Source organism: Odontesthes bonariensis, chromosome 3 (genome assembly GCF_027942865.1).
Source record: "Odontesthes bonariensis isolate fOdoBon6 chromosome 3, fOdoBon6.hap1, whole genome shotgun sequence".
Lineage (NCBI taxonomy): Eukaryota > Metazoa > Chordata > Actinopteri > Atheriniformes > Atherinopsidae > Odontesthes > Odontesthes bonariensis.
Window position 1 is genome coordinate 28,108,894 of NC_134508.1, and position 19,786 is coordinate 28,128,679.

The 19,786-nt window shown below is 40.1% G+C and overlaps 1 protein-coding gene across 1 annotated transcript in view; it reads right to left on the minus strand.

Annotated features, from left to right (window-relative positions):
* Nucleotides 1-19,786, minus strand: part of poc1a (POC1 centriolar protein A) — a 45,391-nt gene that overhangs the window by 13,903 nt on the left and 11,702 nt on the right. The window contains exon 9 of the mRNA XM_075461400.1: nt 1,183-1,461. Coding sequence (XP_075317515.1) covers nt 1,183-1,461 — 279 coding nt within the window. The remainder of the gene's footprint in view (nt 1-1,182; nt 1,462-19,786) is intronic.

The following is a 19,786-nucleotide window of genomic DNA, read 5'->3' on the forward strand; positions in this document are numbered from 1 at the left end:
AAAACACAGTCATCGGTTATAATCGACTGTGATGTATTGTTGCCCTTTGTCAACAACATTATGCAGAACGACCTGATGCGTGGGTGAAGGAAGAAGGCACTACATCTTATTGAGGTTTGGTATAACTTAAAATGACTAAAACTGTGAAATGCTGCATTGGCCTTGGGGAAGGATGTGCATTCTGAGAATTCTTGTTTGAACAAAATGATCAGCATCAAACCACAAAGAATTAAAAAAAAAAAAAGCCAGCTGGAGGAAGCATTTATTTCCATGAAGCGGGGCTGGTTAAATGTAAACGTGCTGCTCTCCGTACAAGTTAAATGGATGCTGTCATTTGATTCTATATATAAAAAAAGTCAATCTGAAAATCCAAGGTCATACTTGTTATCCAACGTTCTTTAGCACTTACTCCACTGGACCTCAAGTGTCCATCAATAACAACGCTAATGGATTGAACAAAAACCCACAAGGTAAAAAAGAAAAAGGACATAAATTGATAAGAAGCAGAGCTTTTAGGGCTTAAAGTGGTTGTTGTCCTTTTCTGTTTTTGTTCAAGGATCTATTTTTAGTACAAGCTCTGGTGTGGACTGACTTCAAACTGTGTTTGGCCTTCACCAGACAGTCACACGAGCACGGGGCGTCCATGTAGAAAAAATAAAAAGATTTCTATGTAAAGGAAAATCAGTCGACAATGACCAAACGACTGTATATTGGCAGATTATACACCCCCCCCCCTCCTCAAATTAGTCCTTGTAATAGATGGATGTACAAATTGCAAAGACTACTTGTGCAAATATAATCATTCATTTTTCAGCTGAAACTTTTCTGAAAGATCAGCAAAGTAGATAGGATTATATTTGTTGTGCATTCAGCAATAAAATGACATTTTAAAACGTATCTTAGGCTATTAGTCTGTTACCCGGTGTGATAAGAATCTTATAAAGTGTGAGTTAGAAAACCTGCCACACACACCTGTGAATTATCATTGCACCGGGGGAGTCCCAAACAATATGAAACATGTTTTGTTTCAATAATTCTGTTCGACTGTTGCTGAAACCCTCTCAGACCAGCAGGTTGGAGGTCTGTGAAGGAAACGTTTGATCTGAGCACTGTGGGTGGGAAGTACAGCCAGAGTACTGTACATGCTGTTTGTCATGACAGATTAGCACATGTTCTGCTTACCTGAGTGAGAATATCCAGTTGACCTATGATGTGTTCCAGGGTGTTTGCTAAACCAGAGGGAACCCGTCCATCTGAAGCATGGGAGTGTGCTTGTTCCTGGTGCGAAGGATGCTGTAAACTCTGGGTCTGAGTCTGCTGGGTGGAGGAAGAACTGCTGCTGGAGTCTCTGTGGGCGTGGGAATGAGTTGTTCTACTCTGGCTGCCGTTACGACTGTAGCTCTGAGCGTGGGCAGTAGTTTGAGATTGCTGTCTGTTAAGATGCTTGGTCGGTTCAGAGGTCTGCAAACAGAGAGTACGGGGTGAGGAGTCGTTAGAAACTTGAATGTCCCTGATGTGCTTTGGTCGTGACAGAAGAACCTCTCAACTGTAGACAGGTTTTTCATAAATATATGCAGGAAACATTACACAGACACTAAGATACTCTACTACTGTATGTGTTTCTTGCTTTGTGAGTGTGCCACCCAAAGAAAATGGTCTAAACAATTAAACTGTGGACATGGGAATGTTTAATCCCTGTAACAGGTGAAGATCTTGTTAAATTGCTTTACACTGAAGAGTTTCAATAGAGCTAAGACCTCGTCAACCTGCACAAATATCACTAACAATTTGCTTTTGTCATTGGTATGAGGACCACATTGTATGGTCGACACCACAGAAGGTCATGACTACAGTGGTGCTCATTTCGACGTTACGCCTCACACTACACTACATTAAGTGTGCCCCCTTCTTTGTCATGAAATCTTTTCTTAGTTTGACTTTACTGTACTCTGTGAGCAGAAAAGTCGAATGTCTCCCCAGATTAAGCTTGATGCTTCTTGTAAAATATAGCATTAGTTCTGGATATTTAGTCTTCAAAAAGGTTTTGAACTGACCAAGACAAATTTGACCGAAACAAATGTTAAAATACAAAAGATCACTTAGGCCACAAATAAATATGACAAAGATATTACGGGACAGAAAGTAAGAGCTTCGTATGAACCTGCAAAGGAACACCATACATACAAAGTCAAAAGGAGGAGAGAACTGACTCGCATTGCTGTACAAGCATGTTCACAGAAACCAAGCCAGTCTGCCTGTATTGTGAATAATTCAATGAGACATAAACACATGCAGGTCAGTGACCACATCTCTCCATGTCTCTGTGGCTAAAAGTGTGTACACATCTATAGGTTCCTTCATATTTCGGTCTGCCTTTGTGAGCTTATGTATGCTCTCTAAGATTCTCGTTTATATATGTACCATCCGTCCACCATTTCAGCAGGAGACACGACAACTGTTTTACTCATCACCACGCAACAGGAAATCTATTCACATTCGGCTTGAGACGGCGTCAAACTTCATTGCTCCTAAATGAAGCCAGACGAGCAGAGCCGTCACCCATCTTCTGCCTATTCATCTTTGCCACAGAATGAAGTAATACTTACCGGCACACTGAGATGGGGATTAGTATCAAAAGGTGTTGGGACATGTTGCTTGAAATGACATCTTATTTGTACCTTTGTCACTCTTTTGAAAAATAGAAAAATTGTGCAAACGCAGAAAAAATGTGTCATAGAAACGTTTGGGCAACGACCATAAAAAGTGCACTGCGGTGACTAACGCAGTATCTGAAAGACACCGTGACGTGTAAAAATGATATCACAGAGCCAGAATTGGTCACAGCCTGAGAAAGGAAACTGCAAAGCAGGGACTTCCAGTGTGGCTCATGTGTTAATTGGCTGAAATGTGCGAAATGGATGAAATGGCTTCAATAAACTGTTGGTAACCTGCAGCCGAGTCTCTCCGTTACCATCGTATAAAGCATTAATTAAGTTAAATCCATTGTTTCGACGCTGTCTAAAATCCCATTGCATGCTTCTATTCATAAAGGGAGTTCAACAGAAATTAAAGTAAAGGAGTGGAATTGTTCATCACTAATCTCACAGCAGATATACAATTCCCATGTGGCTTTGTTCATCAATCATTCAGTCAACCAATCAGGGGTCAGATGGAAGGGTGAATGAGTAGCAAATGAGCCTAATAAACCAATCAATCATCTTAATCACTGAAGGATTTTAAAAGTGAATTCATGCTCTCCCTTTTCAACTGCGCAGATCGAATGAGAGTCTGAGGACACGCATGCAGTCCAATACAGACTACCTATCAGGGCAGCTGTGTGTTCGTCTTTGTTTAGTGTGTTCTCGTTCCGAATGAAGACTGATTCAGGCGTAGGTATAGCTGGCGTGCTTAACCTGCGCGCTTAAATATTTGGCCTGCTCGTGGTCAGCTGCAGAGGGACCTGGTGGACACCCCTGAAGTGTGGTCAGGATGACAGGAGTATGCCAGAAAGGCCTCGTGGCCGTGCAGACACATGAAGCATGAATTCCCTTTAAGAGTTTACTACAGCGGGTTCACTTCTAAAGTCCAACAACTTTCATCAACACTTTTAAAGATGAAATGCAGATTTAGGCAATTAGAGGATGGCGGTTTATATCCTCATTTGTAAGTCGCTTTGGATAAAAGCGTCCGCTAAATGCATAAACATAAACACGGTGAGATCAGACATAGAAATAAAGATCCACATGAAAACATTTAAATAAAAGAGAAAAAAAAAGAGTTTGTACACCAATGAATGTACAAAAGAGCTAAAACCTGGATTAAAAGATAGATGCTTCTGTTGTTGGAGTTCAATTTTGACACTAACATAGATCTAAAAATGTGTCATTCACTCTTGGTTTTAAAAATACTAGATGCCAAGTATATCTGAGTGGATTTTTTCTTCTTGTTATCAACATTGTGAGTGGGAATTACCCAAATTATCCAATTATCCAAAATCTAAAAAATATGTTCCCACAGTAAATTCCAGTTACATGCAAGACAAGATACGTGTGTGACCACAGTGTTGTCGAGACTACAGAAAAGTTCCTCTGAGCCTTCACCAACACTGGAATAGTTACTGATCAGTATACGACTTATAGCTTTGTGTTAAACAGCAGCTTAAATATACGGAGACATCGAGCTCTGCTCAACACAGAAGAACACACACACACACACAGAAAACTATGGATAAATGTGCACATCAATATGTCACACACACATACATACCAGTATTGACTTCCCAGTATTTCATGAACAAACAAGATTCAGTGGAAACATCAGAAGTGAAAAGGTGCCACTGGGTCTTCTTATTTCCACCTTTTAGTCTTTATTAGAAAAAATCCCTTGCAAGGGAATTTCTTTCACCGATGTTCACCACAATAATGCTGCTGAAATAGTGTAAATGATATAATCATGTCTAAGACTGTAATATATATTTTAGCTGGTCATAGTAAAACTTTCTTGCAGTGAAATGGTTTATGCTGTATGGTAAGCTGTTGTGGGCGGTGTGACATGTACAAAGCAATGTAAAGCTTAAACAATGCATTGCTCTTTAAGCTTGCTATGTACTTGACCAACAAAGTCTAGTGTGGAGCTGGGGAAAACCCTGCTACACAGAAGTGTACACACATGCGTAGACAAACAAAGTAACCACCCCTCTAATGAATCACCTGGAGTGGAAAAACCAACAGTGGAAAATTTCCAGACGCAGGCCCAAATTACACTGACTGAAATGACACAGTCGGCCATCGATACACCCAACAGGCTGCGTGCAAAGCCATTCATTTATTGCAGACAGTCCCACTCAGAGAGGATTCTCTTATTGTGATGAAGAACTGAAGTTCAAAACAAGAACTCTCTTTCGTTCAGCGATAGCAGCTGATTTCTAGATCAGTTTTAGTCTTAACTGAACAATATTCAGTTCAAAACCAGAGTAGAAAGATTGAGCAGGATCAAAGAATTGAAAGAAATGAAAATCTGTCAAACTGTCTTTTGACAGTTTGAAACCTGATGGCACAGGAAGACATCTCAACTCCAGACAGAAAGACATGCTCAGTAAGTGGCTGATAAAGAGACAAATGTATAATTTTGTGGATGCAGATGACTCAAAGTGTTCCCGGTCAACCAGCAGTAGAAACTTAAAGCAAACCGTTGATTATTTGTGGACAACACACACACTTAACTATGAGGGGGCAGGCCTAATTATTTTTCATCTCATGTCATATTCTATCGGACGTGATGAAGGTTTTTAGTGACGACAACCCTTTCTTCCTTGGATTAATGGTATTCCGGCTAAATACACTCTTTAAAACTTCAGTCAATTAAAACTTGAGTGCATCTCCTATCAGGATTAAGACCTTTGGACACCTTTAGCGGCTCGATGAGACTTGCTTTGTAGTTTTAACATCTCATTTTAACACATTTTTTTTGTTTTATTGTTAGTTTTTTTTAGTGCTTCTTTTTTTTTGAAGATTTCTTTGGGACACCTGCTCCGTAAATGTGTTATGGAAACAAATCTATTTGGTGGCAGAGAGCGTCTGAATGTCCTTGACACCACACTGATCATTTTCCAGCTCAAAAAATTCTGTTATTTATCTGTACCCTGTTCCTTTTCCTGTTTTGTTTGAACAACAGCAATGAAGTAGGGACTTCTCGTAGAGAACAAGAGCAAGTCATCCCAGTTAAGCTATATCAGTGTACTCAGCTGTGGATAATAGACTACAGACCTTTCTAACAGCAAACACAGGTGTAACTTATAACGTTAATGACAGCCGCATCCCATGTAGTCTCTGCAGCGCTCAATCCCACTGCTGTTCTACATGCTGGCTTACTGGCATCTAAATGGAAATGAGGCATAATTAATTAATGTTATGAGAAACAAAAAATTTCAGATTTCTTTTATAAGAAAAGCCTAAAAACCATTGTGTGTTATGAACAAAAAGTAATATCAAGGACATTTGATGTTATATCGCTCTCATGTAACTGGCACCAAAACTGACACAATGGCATGTGATCAAATGGAAAGCATGATGTCAACAGCCTAGGATTCAAAATAACTTCAAATTCTACAGACAACCCTAAAATAGGTGTCTAATTTCACCATCTACTCTTTGGCAAATTACCTAAATACTGTATATGAACAGTTTAGCCATCTCACAAGCACAACCTGCATGCCAAGTGTAACACTAAAAGCACGTTAAAAAACCTGCTAAATCATCTTACCAACACTTTGAAGCCCCGAAAGATATAATTAATAGTGTTCTCTATGAAATGAAGCCAACATTGAGGCGTCTTAAAGTGCAACACCACCGGTGGCCATTACAAGTTGGCTTCAAAAAATCCCACTCAAAAAGCTTCTCTCATGAGATACAAAGTCAAGAAAATTTCCTATTGAAAATCATTCTTTTTCAAGATACATATTTGATCCCTAACGTTGGAAGGATCACCCTCAAGCTCCATCCACTTATCCAAAAATGGATTCTCCGATCTCATGGTGAAATGCTGAGCTTGAGCAGAAAACAATGACTACTCTGGCCTGGTTTGTGGGAGGCTTTTAAGACACAGCATCTGGTTTATTTGCTGGAGAAAAATCTTTATCTGCTCTCTAAGATGCACACGATTGGACTGACGGCCGCAGTATGGAACACGACATCTCAGTTTACAACACAGAGAGGGAACAAATAGCAGCTACCTGTTACATTTATGTTGAAATATATTGCTTGTTTAACATTTAAAGTGATGCTCATCAAGGAAGTTTTCCTTTGCGTTACTTTAAGCCCAGTTATCACAGCGGGTCGTGTTGCTCTACTGCGCTACTTTTTTTAAACAATTGTGTGTATTGTGTAAAATATCAGTGTCTGTTTTTAACTTCTTCCTACTAAACAATATTTCCCTTTCTTATAAAATAGGAGAGGCTGTCAGGTGTCTGTATGTATGTGTGTGTGTGTTTGTGTGTGAGAGGGAGAGAGCGAGAGAGAGAGAGAGAGAGAGAGAGAGGGAGAGAGTGCACACAATTCATAATACAATGACAAGATGTAGACAAACATTTTTGCCAGCTGCTCACAGCTCAGTTAATTGTAGTTGGGCAAACATTCTAGGACAAACTGCTAGTGATGCTCTTTGTTGAATGAAGCCTGTGAAGTGACTCAGCTCTGACTTATGCATCTGGACTCCACTGTAGGTTAAAAACTCAACATTTCATCATCATCATCATTTTCCACTCTTCCTGCTACTTTAAAAAAAAAGATTTTATTATGTTCTGTCTGCTACCATTTTCTTCCCTCCTTCTGTCTACTGATCAACATATTGGTGAAGCCTCTTTGTCATATAACAAGCATAATAAATTTATTTTAAGTTTATGCATTTGGCTGACGCTTTAATCCAAAGCGACTTACAAATGAAGATATAACATTACAGCTAACATCAAAGCTAACAATACATAGAAGGAAACCACGAGTCAGACTCTGTCAGGGGGGACAGTTTAGGTATAGAGTGCAGACATAGAGGGAGGTACAGAAAGATAAAGTGCAGTTCAAGGTAAACACAAGAAACTTGTGCTAAAGAAAAATAAATAAATAAATAAAAAAGGACCAGACTCAGTGAATAATTCCCTATACTCCCTATATAGATCAGTGAGCAGTGCTGACCAACATATCATTGGGGTCATCAGGTGGGAACCTCCTTTCATCAGTGTTTCGTCTAGTTGGGCCCACAACACCTCCAGCAGGCTAGACAATGACCACTGGCGTCCCAGAGTCACCCCCCTAATGCCAGTAGAGGGAGTAGGGAAGTACAGGGTAAGTGCTAGGGTAGGAGATGCTCTCTGAAGAGCTGGTTCTTCAAGAGTTTCTTGAAGATAGACAGGGACGCCCCTGTTTTCCCACTTTCCCTACACATCGGTGCTCATTCGCTACACTAGATCATTAGGTTTCTCTTTGACTCCACTGCTATCTTGTCCTGGACACTCCCTTGTCACACCCCCTGGCTTTCTCTTTACCCCTGCTGTTGAAATGCATCCAACTCCTGCTGTCAGAACAATACTACCTGCCATTCCCGCACCCGAAGATGCACACACAGCCACCAACTCGATACCAGAATGATTTGTGGAAACGTACTGATTACACTGTTGTTGAGTTTACAAGTAAAGACAAAATGAGATAATAACGGTGAAGAAGATGAAAATTCGTACAGCTACTGCAGTCTCTGAAACCCCCTCTTCACTCTCTCTGTTTCACATCCTAAAGCTGAGGCGAGCAGTGCAGTGGTTTGTTTGTGTGCGTGTGTTGAGCTGTGAAGGGAAGCCTGCTGCGAGACTGCTGCTCGTCTGTCTGCACACGTGAGCGGGAGAAAGACCCAGATGTGAAGCTGGAGACAGAGAGGGTGGATTAGAGCGGATGCGATGAGAGAGAGCTGATCTGCCTATCAGCAATGGCTGCTACTCATGCACATACACTCACATGGGTGCATATAAGCTCACACAACAACAGCAGCAAAGTAAGATTTGCTCAGCTGTGGTGAGCAGAGAGATGACCTGACTAGGCCAAACCCCCTCATTTTAAACCTGTTTTATTGTGTTCAGCAAATAGGCCTAAATATTCCTTGTATAGAGCCCACTTCCAAATTGTAATGTAGCTTGATATCCAAGCACAATAAAGGATGAGCAAATCCAATGATCAACTAATAAAAATGTCCATGGATTTGATTCTGACAAAACAGTGGACACAAGTGGCCTTTAAGGCTAAGAATACACTTGTTTTTAACCACACGCTCATGGAGACAACAGTTCACACATTTGTAGTTCGCTTATAACTGGAGGACTCCACAAGGGGGCACAGTAGCAAACAGAGACCTTCAATACTTCAGGATTTGCAGGACGCTAACAAGAAATATGGAGACAATAAAGGATTTGGTTCATGCTAACGTGACAGGAAAAAATGAGAGCTGCAGCATTGTAGATTGTAGACTTAATCAAGGAAGGTAGATTTATGCTCACGTTTGCTCCAACGCTGTTTTTACACTGTCATTACACTGTAATTAAAGCACAGTTATTCCCAGCTAAACTCTTTATGAATACAAAGCATTATTGTCTAATTTGTCAATTTCCTCAAAGCAGTATTGTGTTATACTGCAAGTTTGGCAGGTTTACTGACAGTCCACATATGCTCAAGACCCTGAATACCATCAAGAAAATGGATGGATAGGTAGATGAATGGATGGATGGATGGATGGATGGGTGGATATTTGTCAGAAAAAAGTGGGGTTTTATCACTTTGAAGAGTTAAAGAGACAACAGGCCTTTTCACATAAGCCTTTCAAACCAGGACTGAGGTGTCTGCGTTGCCCGTCAGTGTCATATGGGAAAGTTAAAAGCAGCATGGAAGGTCATCATTGATCTGCTGCTACCACCCCGCTGGGCCAGCAAGAAATTTCAAAGAGTTTAATGGGCTTTGTGTGTAAGAACAAGCCAGCATCGCAGAACATGCCTCTTTAAATGACGACATGGTCGTCACTCAGCTGCCATGTGTGAATTACCAAAGACAGACAGCGGCGGGCAAACAAGAATGCCTTTTTTAGTGGGCAATAAGACCTCACTAATATGCGAGACGAGCTTCCACCTACCACATTAATATGATTGATTGGTTACTTTGGTAAAGCTATTCAGAGCTTCTCTGAGTATATTTTAAGCTAGACATGTATCAATTTACGTTCTGACTGGAGCAGAAACGAGCAACAAGTAATTTTAACATAGAACTGTGAAGGATTTGTTAGCGGTTTAAAAAAATGCACGACAGTGCTTAAATCCTTCTGAGATGCTTCGGAGGGGCTGTATGTGAAAGCACAAGTATTCCCACGGGGGCAAAATACATACTGTATCAATAATATCCAATATTATCATGTCCAGCAGAAATTCGCTCTCTTTTTATTCGAACTGTCTGCATATTCCCTCCCAAGCTCGTGTGAATACGGGAGACAACACTAACAAAGAAGCAAGTGGCCATCAAAAGTTATTTCTTTCTTTCAAGTTGGTTTGATTTTTCAAAAGTTTATGCGCATTGATTCATAAGCATGTTTCAAAATATTGGGCATTGACCAAAATACTGTACAACTCAAATATCATGAGAAAAACAAATTGTTCCTTCTCTTTCTTCTTGCATGCTGTCAGGGAGATGGATTTGGGTTCTTCTTTTCTTTGAGGTATCGTTTCTCTTTAGTGATCACATGCCGTCTAACCTTGGCGTTGCAGCCATGTGTGAAGGGTTTCACAGTCGTGACGGCCAGTGACTGTCAATACAAGGCAATTTATTATTACAAGTCCTTTTGTGCAGGTGGAAATAGTTCTTCATTACATGATTAATCTGAGGTAGTCTGCACTGACATTAACAGCAGAATATGGGTAGGTTGATTTGAAATCATTCATCTTTTTAAGCTTTACTTGATATTAAAAATGATCTAAATATCATATGGCTTTCTGGCTTTTATGTTAAGCTGCAGTAGTAGACAATGGTAAAAAGAAAAAGGATTGAACTTTAGTGGTTTAAAGCTTTTCAAGACCTGCAGATAACTTGATTTAGCATTTGCTGCAAAGTGAATTATAGTAACGGTCTATGTCTGTGCCTTCTACATAACATAAATAACACATCTATATTACTGCTGCAACAACTTCATCATGACAAATGAAAAAGAACACCTAACTGGTGCACCTTTATCGCCCAGCATACTTCTGTAAAAGGTATGAAGATGGAGTGGGGGACACTGACAGCTGTGGGTTACATCATCAAATTGACGGTAATAATTCACATGAAGTTTAGCAGATGACCTGGAAATTACACTTTAATTAGGCTGCAGCTGAATATTTGGATGTATGACAGGCAGTCATTTTTCTACAAATCCAGGCACGGAAGTTTTCAACCAGAGAACATCCAGTTTACTATACTCTGCTGCTCTGAAATCAAATCTATTTATAACAGCACATCAGAGCCACTTTTCCTGTATTAGAGTAACTCTCCGTTTCCCCTCTCCCTTTGAACTCAAAAAAACTCTTTCCAAGAGATAGGCAACATTTAGGCAAGCGAGTGATATTTTCCTCTTCTCTTCTCTGCTCTCTCTCAGGTGACACATGAGTGAGACTTGCTGCAGTATATGCCATAAAAGAGCTGGTATTATTAATAAGTTATGAATAGCTAAATTATACATGAAAGGGAAAACCTCAGGAGCTTGTACTTCTAGGTACAGCTCCCACCATTACTTTAACAGAAACAACTGGCAAATGCCAATCCAAAAACAAGGATTAAAGAAATGTCAATGATGGGCTGTAACTTAGATCAATGAGGCTAGCTGTTTAAAGTCAGGTAAAAAGGCCAATCTTTGTATTTAGTTTTTGATTACTTGGTGTTTCACGTCTCTTGCCTAAGTGAAAGGTTCAACTCCACCACTTTGGTTTCTGACTTTTATATGCATTAAAATCTTTTGATTCTGAAACAATGTTGTGCATATTTACAGTTTTAAAAGCAACACTTTATGGCCATGACGTGCGATGATTCTTCCACAAAGAAAGTTAGAGGAGCCACAATGTCATGAACGTTTTGTCACACAGTTCACAGCGTTGCAGTCAACATACACTCAATGACTTGATTACGCTGCCGCGCAATGTATAGGCTGCAGCTGCTGAAACTACGGAAACTGTTGTTGATAGGGTTAAAAAACACATCCGATTCAACTACCATCATTTACACGTGTCTATTTAAAAAAAACAACAACACAGAGAACCAAGACAAACACAGACTGTAATCACCTTATAATCAAGCAGATGTGAAGTATTGGCTTTCCATTAGTGTTGTAGCTTCAGATAGATGTGTTTTAACAATCACATTTCCAGTGAAAGGGTTCAGTGGGGTTATACAAGAACTGAAATTCTTAGAAGAGGAATATATGTTTCATAAATTGTAGTAATGATCTTTCTCCACATGGTCCAGTTGCCTGTTTTCTAATCACCCTTGCAGACTCATCTGTAATCATGGCTGTCAAGCAGAGGTGCTATTAAAATCCATTTACAGTCTAGTTCTCACAGCAAACAGATAACAAGAGAAGAACAGAAAGGGTATCACGAATTCCACGAATGGCATTACAAAAGCTAGTGTTTAATGGACACTGAAAGCTCTGTACTTATACTCTTTAAGTCCCTTTAAGGTCAGTGTGAGAAGGAATAATCACCTTGACACAGCTGATGCGTTTCAAAACTCCTGCTTCAAAATACATTTCATCATAACTGGCCAAAACCAACTGAAGGAACGATGTGATAAAAATAATTGCTTAAAGATAGCCTTTGTGTTTGAAGAAAAGAACATTGACTTTCCTATAAAGTTAAATTGCCACATTACTATTCCTTTTTCACTTGTGTAAAGCTGATTTTTTTTTAACTGCTTGATACAAGGTGTCTGCTGCATCAGCATCTTTATTGTTTGTGTATTGACAACTTTAGGTTCTCCAATTTCCAACGAGTTGTGAGCTCACAAATCCTGCTTTTAAGTCCAACCTCTGAACCTTAGGTGAACAGAGACACTTTTACATTTCCAACATGTGACTTTAAAAAAGTAGCATTAAGCGCATTCTGTACAAGACACAATAATGTGCAAGAGAAGTAACACAAAACTGACTAAAATGTGGTCTTGGCTCCTGATGTGTCACTGGATAGAAGGTGCGGCAGCACAACCGGGGTAAAGAAGAATGCAAACAAACAATTTCAGAACTGCCAGTGTGTAAGCCAGTGTTACACACTGATAGAGCTATATTCAGGTTGATAGAAGAAGCCGCCTCGTTGTTGGTGAATTTACCCTCCACTAGAGAAATCGATAAGAGTAAGAAGAGACATTGTGTGTGTGTGTGTGTGTGTGTGTGTGTGTGTGTGTGTGTGTGTGTGTGATAAGAGAGAGAGAGAGAGAAAAGACCTTGGCTTCAACTCTGTTGATGTAATTAACACTGGAGGAGTCAAAAGGGTTGAAATCTAAACCATTTCCTGAAGTTGCATTGCCATTCTGTGACACCCCGTCCTTTGTTTTTGTGAGAGCGTGTGCATGTGCATCTTTAATATTTAAACACCAGTAATGGAAGCGCCACTCTCTATGTTTGTCTTTTCACCTAAATCTTCCTTTTGGTTTGACCTATTCAGGAACCCCCATGTTTTTGACTCAGGTTGTTGTCAAGACTCATTTAAGTGAAGAAAAAGCTGCATTTACATAATAATAATTTCTGCAGGTAGGATGATTTTATCATTACTTGGTCAATGATTTCAAAATGCAATTTAACATATGTAGTTAATTGTGGACCCACTTCGTGACACCCCTTAAGGTTTGTACTGTGAAATAATATCAGTGGCATAGAAAATAAAGCTTGAGTTTTCAATGTTGTGACGGAAGCTCTGGTAAAACCTGACTATAACACCATGGTAACCAATGGCAAACTGCTTCACCAAGGTTATATTTAGTGTGTACATGGAAAATATGTCCACTAACACAGAGTAGAGCAGAAGTTACACCAGATTTCAACTTATCACTGTTTTTTTACTCCACTACAGCATGCTGTCTTGGTGGTGTCTACAAACCTTCTGCTTAAAGGTTGCAGCCCAAAAACGTCCCAGACAAACAACTTTTTATTGGATGAATGATCCAGAGAGATTACTTTTGTATGAGTCTGTGTGTTGCACGGGGCTGTTCATCTATTAAGGGTCTACCAGAGGCAAACAACATAAATGTTAGCATCGGAGTGTGAGCACGACTCTATGCAGAAAACCCGATGTGGAACATAGTCCTCCATAGGTACATGCACCTTTCCACGGTGGGCAAAAGTTGAGTATGATCATCATCTTAGTCTGCTTTTACAAGTAGATAATAAGTGTAAGCTCCAATAAGGGATATCAGAAATAAACAGCAGGATTCATGTCTCTGTATCCTTCTTTTGGCTTATTTACAACAACAGTATTAAAAATATATAAATCTTATAAATCTCTCTAAATATCATTACTCTCCATAAACTAATCCTCCTTACAACTGCAGCATTTGGTCCATTTTGTGTAGAAAAAAATTGTATTGTGTTGGTTTTAACTTTACAATAATGACATTAAAGTATATAAAATGAATTTAAAAGGAAAGGCATCAAGGGAAACAAAGCTCCTCCTCTCACACTGTAGGCACAACATAAAAGAAATAAGCATATCAAGTTTAGTAACTACCTCAAACCTTTTTCTTACAGTTGAAATCCCAAAATTGTGAGAAGTACTGGCCATGAAAATAGATTCTGCGTGTTTTGCGAAGGTTCTTCATGTTTTAAGACAGAAGTGTATGTGCACTGCAATGCCTCTCTAAATTCCTATTATCCTGCAGGAGCCTCTGGCTGTTGCAAGGGCCTCATTTCCTTAATTGGCCACACGTGTGAGGCTGTGGATGGAAGGCAAGCCTGGTGAGGCCTCCAGGGGTCCCCCTTCCTCTTTCTCATCATGCTCGTCTTGGCTTACGTTTTTATCAAAAAGCAAGCATGGTGTGCTCCAGCAGCAAGATCTGTGAACCCCCTGCAAGACTCACCGGGTATGTCGTTTATCCACACCTACGCAGATGTGGCCAATTAAGACATGAAGGCTATGCACTGCACAAAGACCCCTTCACTGCCACTCTAATGACAGTGGGGAAACACAGAGTGGTGTGACAACAACATTAAAAGGCAATCAAAATACACATCAACACTGAAGATCAGTTTCAGAGCAGACAATAAAGAAACTCATCACTAATTTATCTTCCTTCACTTCTTCTGCTCATTGATAAGACATGAAACTTAACAGCTTGCTACTGTAGCAAGTGGCTGTACTCACATCCTTTAACATTGAATATGAAGATTCATGAAGTGTTCATGTGCGAGCAAATGCAGTTTAGAGCGGAATGATGACTCTGAACCTATAGTTTAACTTTGGGCCTCAGAATGTGACTGTTTACCTGTCTATCAACCTCTACTTGGAGTCCGACAGGGTGTGGTGGAATCAGATTAATCAGCCTGTTATGGAAAAACAGAGGTTGATGCTATATCAAATAATGCCCATGAAGCTGGGACAGAGTGGATTTAAGAGTCAGTAAGCCTTGATTTCCATCTGTATTACTGACTTTAGCCATGACTGATTCTCACAATATTAACCAAAACATCTTAGCTGTCAAATTCAACGAAAACAATATAAACCAGGTAATGCAGTGCTTTGTGTACTATAATAATAGTACAAATAATATAAAGCCACATATAGTTTATTTTGATGTCTTTCTTCTTTTTCATTTTGTCAGTACCTTTTCAAGAGAAAGAATCGCATAAAGTTGTAGCAAAGATGTTAATATCTATTCAAAGCATCCTTCTTCATCACTTCTTGTTTGTTTGCACATTCCCATCATTATCTCACCTGTAGTAAAGCAACACTTTCTCAAAATTCTTTGCTCTATTTCTTGGGAGTCAGAAAGACTGAGGAGAAGAAAAAAAAGTTTGCTCGACATCAAAGTGTAGATGTGTAAATATGCATGCATTTCTTGCCCTGCATGTAATATCTAAATGTAGCTTTGGGCCACACTGCAGACTTCAAAGAAAGAACATGCACGGGGAAAATAAGCCCAAGGGCATCTGTGCATGTGTAAGTGTCTCTTTATGTTTGTGTTTTTATCTTTTTTGGTGCCCAACTGTGTACATGCATGTCAATGGGTTTGAATGTTTGTACTAATTTGAGCACTTTTTTCTTTTGGTTTCCTAACAGGACAAGGAGCCCCATGAGCAATCGGACCAACAATTCCTTCCAGGACAAAAAATGAGCCAAAAATAATGCCAAATCGAAATAAAACCAAATGAGCCGTGCATTACAGACACTTTGCCTAGCTGTTCGGAAACCATAGAAAAAAAGAAGAAAAATTATGTAATCAATTTCATTATGCACATTCATTTCATCTGATCAGTGTCTCTACTGTGTGTTGGTGTAATTTACAGTTGCTTTAGTTTTTAATCCAACTCGTTACATTACTGGTTGTATTAAAAAAACAAACACTCCATTTTCTATACTCGATTTATCCAATAATGGATGTGGAACGTGTGGTAGCCTTTAGCTGTAATTGGGCGACAGGCTGTCACACCCACGTGACTTTCCTCATGTTTTTAGTTTTATGTTTTATCATGTTTTAGGTCTTGGTTTTTGAGTTCATGTTTAGTTAGGTTTTGCCATTGTTTTTCACTCACTCAGTTTGTTAGCTTCACTCTCTTCAACTGTGTTTTCTCCATCAGCTGCACTCATTCACTAATCACTCCCAGGTCCCTATTTAGTTTCCAGTCTCCCCTGTCATTTTGTGATTTCCTTACCATACCTACCTACCACGACTCCTGATTTTGACACCCTCATGCCATGCCACGACCCCATGTATCGAGCTAAGTATTTATTCCATGCCATGTCAAGTTATTTGTTTTGTCACAGTTTAGTTTTTGAATCCGGCTCAGCCACGCTTTGTTTTGTCCTTTGTTTTTTGAATTAATAGATCCAAGTTTGCTTTTTGAAAAGTCCGCATCCGTGTCCTACCTCACCACCCGCCCTGACACAGGCAAGGTACACCTTGGACAGGTCACAGCCTATCAAAGGGACTTGGCAAAGACAAACAACCACACACGCTCACACTCACTCCTAGGGTCAATGTAGAATGATACAAGGCCCCAACCTCTTTTGCTCATTACTCCATTTGGTTCTCACTTGTTACATGGCAAGGCATCTTTATTTATATAGCGCAATTCATACCACAGGCAACTCAATGTGCTTTACATAAAGACAAGGCATTTAAAAGAACAGCATCAAGCAGCATAAAAAAAAAGCAATTTAAAGAGAATTAAAAAAAAAAATAGAATAAAAAATAAAACCCACAGTTAAAAGCAATCAAAGAGGGGGGAAAAAAGAAAAATATAAAACAATTTATAGCATTATGCTTTAAAATTATTTAAAGGAACTCAACCATAAGCACACCGAAAGATAAATGTTTTTAACCTGGATTTAAAAGTGCTTACAGTTGGGGCTGATTTCAGTTCTGCTGGTAGTTTGTTCCAGTTGTGTGCAGCATAACAGCTAAAAGCTGCTTCACCGTGTCTAGTTTGAACTCTGGGCTCCACTATCTGACCTGAGTCAGCAGATCTCAGAGCTCTGATGGGTTTATACTCTGCTAGCATGTCATTCATGTATTCTGGGCATAAACCGTTCCGTGATTTGTAGACGAGTAGCAGAACTTTAAAATCTATTCTGTATCTGACCTGGAGCCAATGTAAAGACTTGAGAACTGGGGTGATGTGATCTGATCTCTTTGTTCTGGTTAAAACTCGGGCTGCGGCGTTCTGAATGAGCTGCAGCTGTTTGAGACTCTTTTGGGGGAGTCCAGTCAGAAGACCGTTACAGTAGTCAAGTCTGCTGGAGATGAAAGCATGAATCAGCGTCTCCTGATTTGTTTGGGACATGAAACCCTTAATTCTGGATATGTTCTTAAGTTGATAAAAGGCTGATTTGGTGACTGATTTGATATGATTGTTGAAGGTCAGGTCTGAGTCTATCAGCACGCCGAGGTTCCGGACTTGGTCTTTAGTTTCTAGAGACAGTGACTCAAGATGTTTACTGACAGCAAACCTCTTCTCTTTGTTGCCAAACACAATGACCTCAGTTTTTTCTTGATTTACTGTAACTGAAGGAAATTTTGGTTCATCCACTTTTTGACTTGCTCTAAGCAGTCGCACAATGACTCTATAGGATTGCAGTCATCTGGAGACAGTGCGAGATATATCTGTGTGTCATCTGCATAGCTGTGGTAGTTTAGGGCTGTCGCGGTGAGGGAATTCCCACCGCGGTGACTCATAGCCGCTAAACAGCGCGGTATGCGGTGATATCGCATTTTTGTTCATTAGGCTACTTTCCACGACATGCAATGTTAGATGAAAATCGAGCGCATAATCCGGCTTTTTTCCCAGCGATTCTGACATTTCACTTTGCTTTGCCTGTCATTTACTCGCTCACAGACCAACATAGCGGAGATCAAGCAGCGCATACTCCAGTTCTGCAACATTGTTGCCAGTGCCACATGGCAAGTATCAACATTGTTGCAGACCTGGGCACGTTTCGTTTAGTAATGACGGAGAAAAACGAAGCAGATCAGGGCAGCAGTTGAGCTCACGTGTCCGGGATACAGTTTTCTTTAAACAGACTGCCGCCGACCAACCAACCCCGGCACATTTTTTTAAACTTTTTTTTTATTTATTTTATTTTTTTAATAGTTTCACCTACACAGTTTTGTTGAAATGATCAGGTATTTCCCAACAGCAAATGTGCACACCAAGCTGTGGTTCTGCGGAAGCTAGTTTATTGTTGATATTAGACGGTCGCATTTACAACGTTAAACATGGATAATGAGGGAAGATTCAAAGCCATAAAGTGTCCGGACTAGGCAGAGGAGTAAAGCCGAGATAAAGGTAGGCCACTGCATTTTATTTTAACTTCTATTGCTACGACAGGCATATTCTTGTAATATCAGCTGCCGAGGGAGAATGAGACCACAACGAGTAGCATGCAGACGTGTGTGCATGTGCGGTGCCTATATGCAAAGATGACGACAGAAACGCGGCACCTAGCTGTGTTAATGTGTTTCTCCTGCCTTGAGGGGAATATACAATGTATCATTATTACTGTGCTGGCTTTAAAAAGTATCAGTTCTTTCAGTCGCTTTGTATCTACCGTGCAGTCTTAAAAACTCGTTCAGTTTCTCGAGTTGTTCTGCGCGTGCAAGCTTGCGTGCGGTGGGCGGTGGTGGCGGTGGCCTGGACACGCACCGCGGAGGTCCTCTCAGCACCGCGGTGATTGCATTTTGCGGTTATCGCGACAGCCCTATGGTAGTTGACTTTAGAGTTCTTCAGAATTTGACCCAGAGGCAGCATGTATAGGGTGAACAGAAGGGGTCCAAGAACTGACCCCTGAGGAACTCCACATGTCATAGCCACTCGATCAGATGGATTACTTTCAATAGTCACAAAATAACTCCGCTCCTCCAAGTAGGACCTGAACCATTCTAGGACTGTCCCGCTGAGTCCTGCCCAGGTTTCCAACCTGTTCAGCAGTATACTGTGATCCATACATGGTTGATTTTAAGACTTTGATGGTTTTTAAGGCTGCAAATGGTCTGGCTACACCTGATCTAGTGGGACTTTTATATCATTATACTCTAGCTCAAATACTGAGGTCAACTAAGCACATGCTTTTTATCGTTCTAAGTAACAGTACAAATAGAGGTTATTGTTTTCTTTGCAGTGGCTACTTATAATCTATGTAATAACTTACCAATTCACGTAAGAACAACTCAGACCTTTGTAACTTTCATATTGCTATTGGAGACACACCTCTTCTCACTGGCATTTAATTTGGATACAGCTGGATTTCATCTTTTCTTTTTTTTTCATTGTGCTGCAATGGGAAATATAATTTTTTATCCGCTTTATCATCTTCTTTTATTTTACTTACTTTGTCTTAAGCCCTATTCGGACGGGACTAGTTTAATGGGGGGACCTGGGGTAAAGTAATAATAACCGGGAAATCTAGTCCCGTCCGAACGCGCCATGTCAGTAAAGATAGCGGAGTATGTCGGTAAACTTTGCCGAGAATTCTACCTCCTGTGAAACGGTCCGGAGTATCTACCATAGGTAATACTAATCCCGTGCGAATGCGACC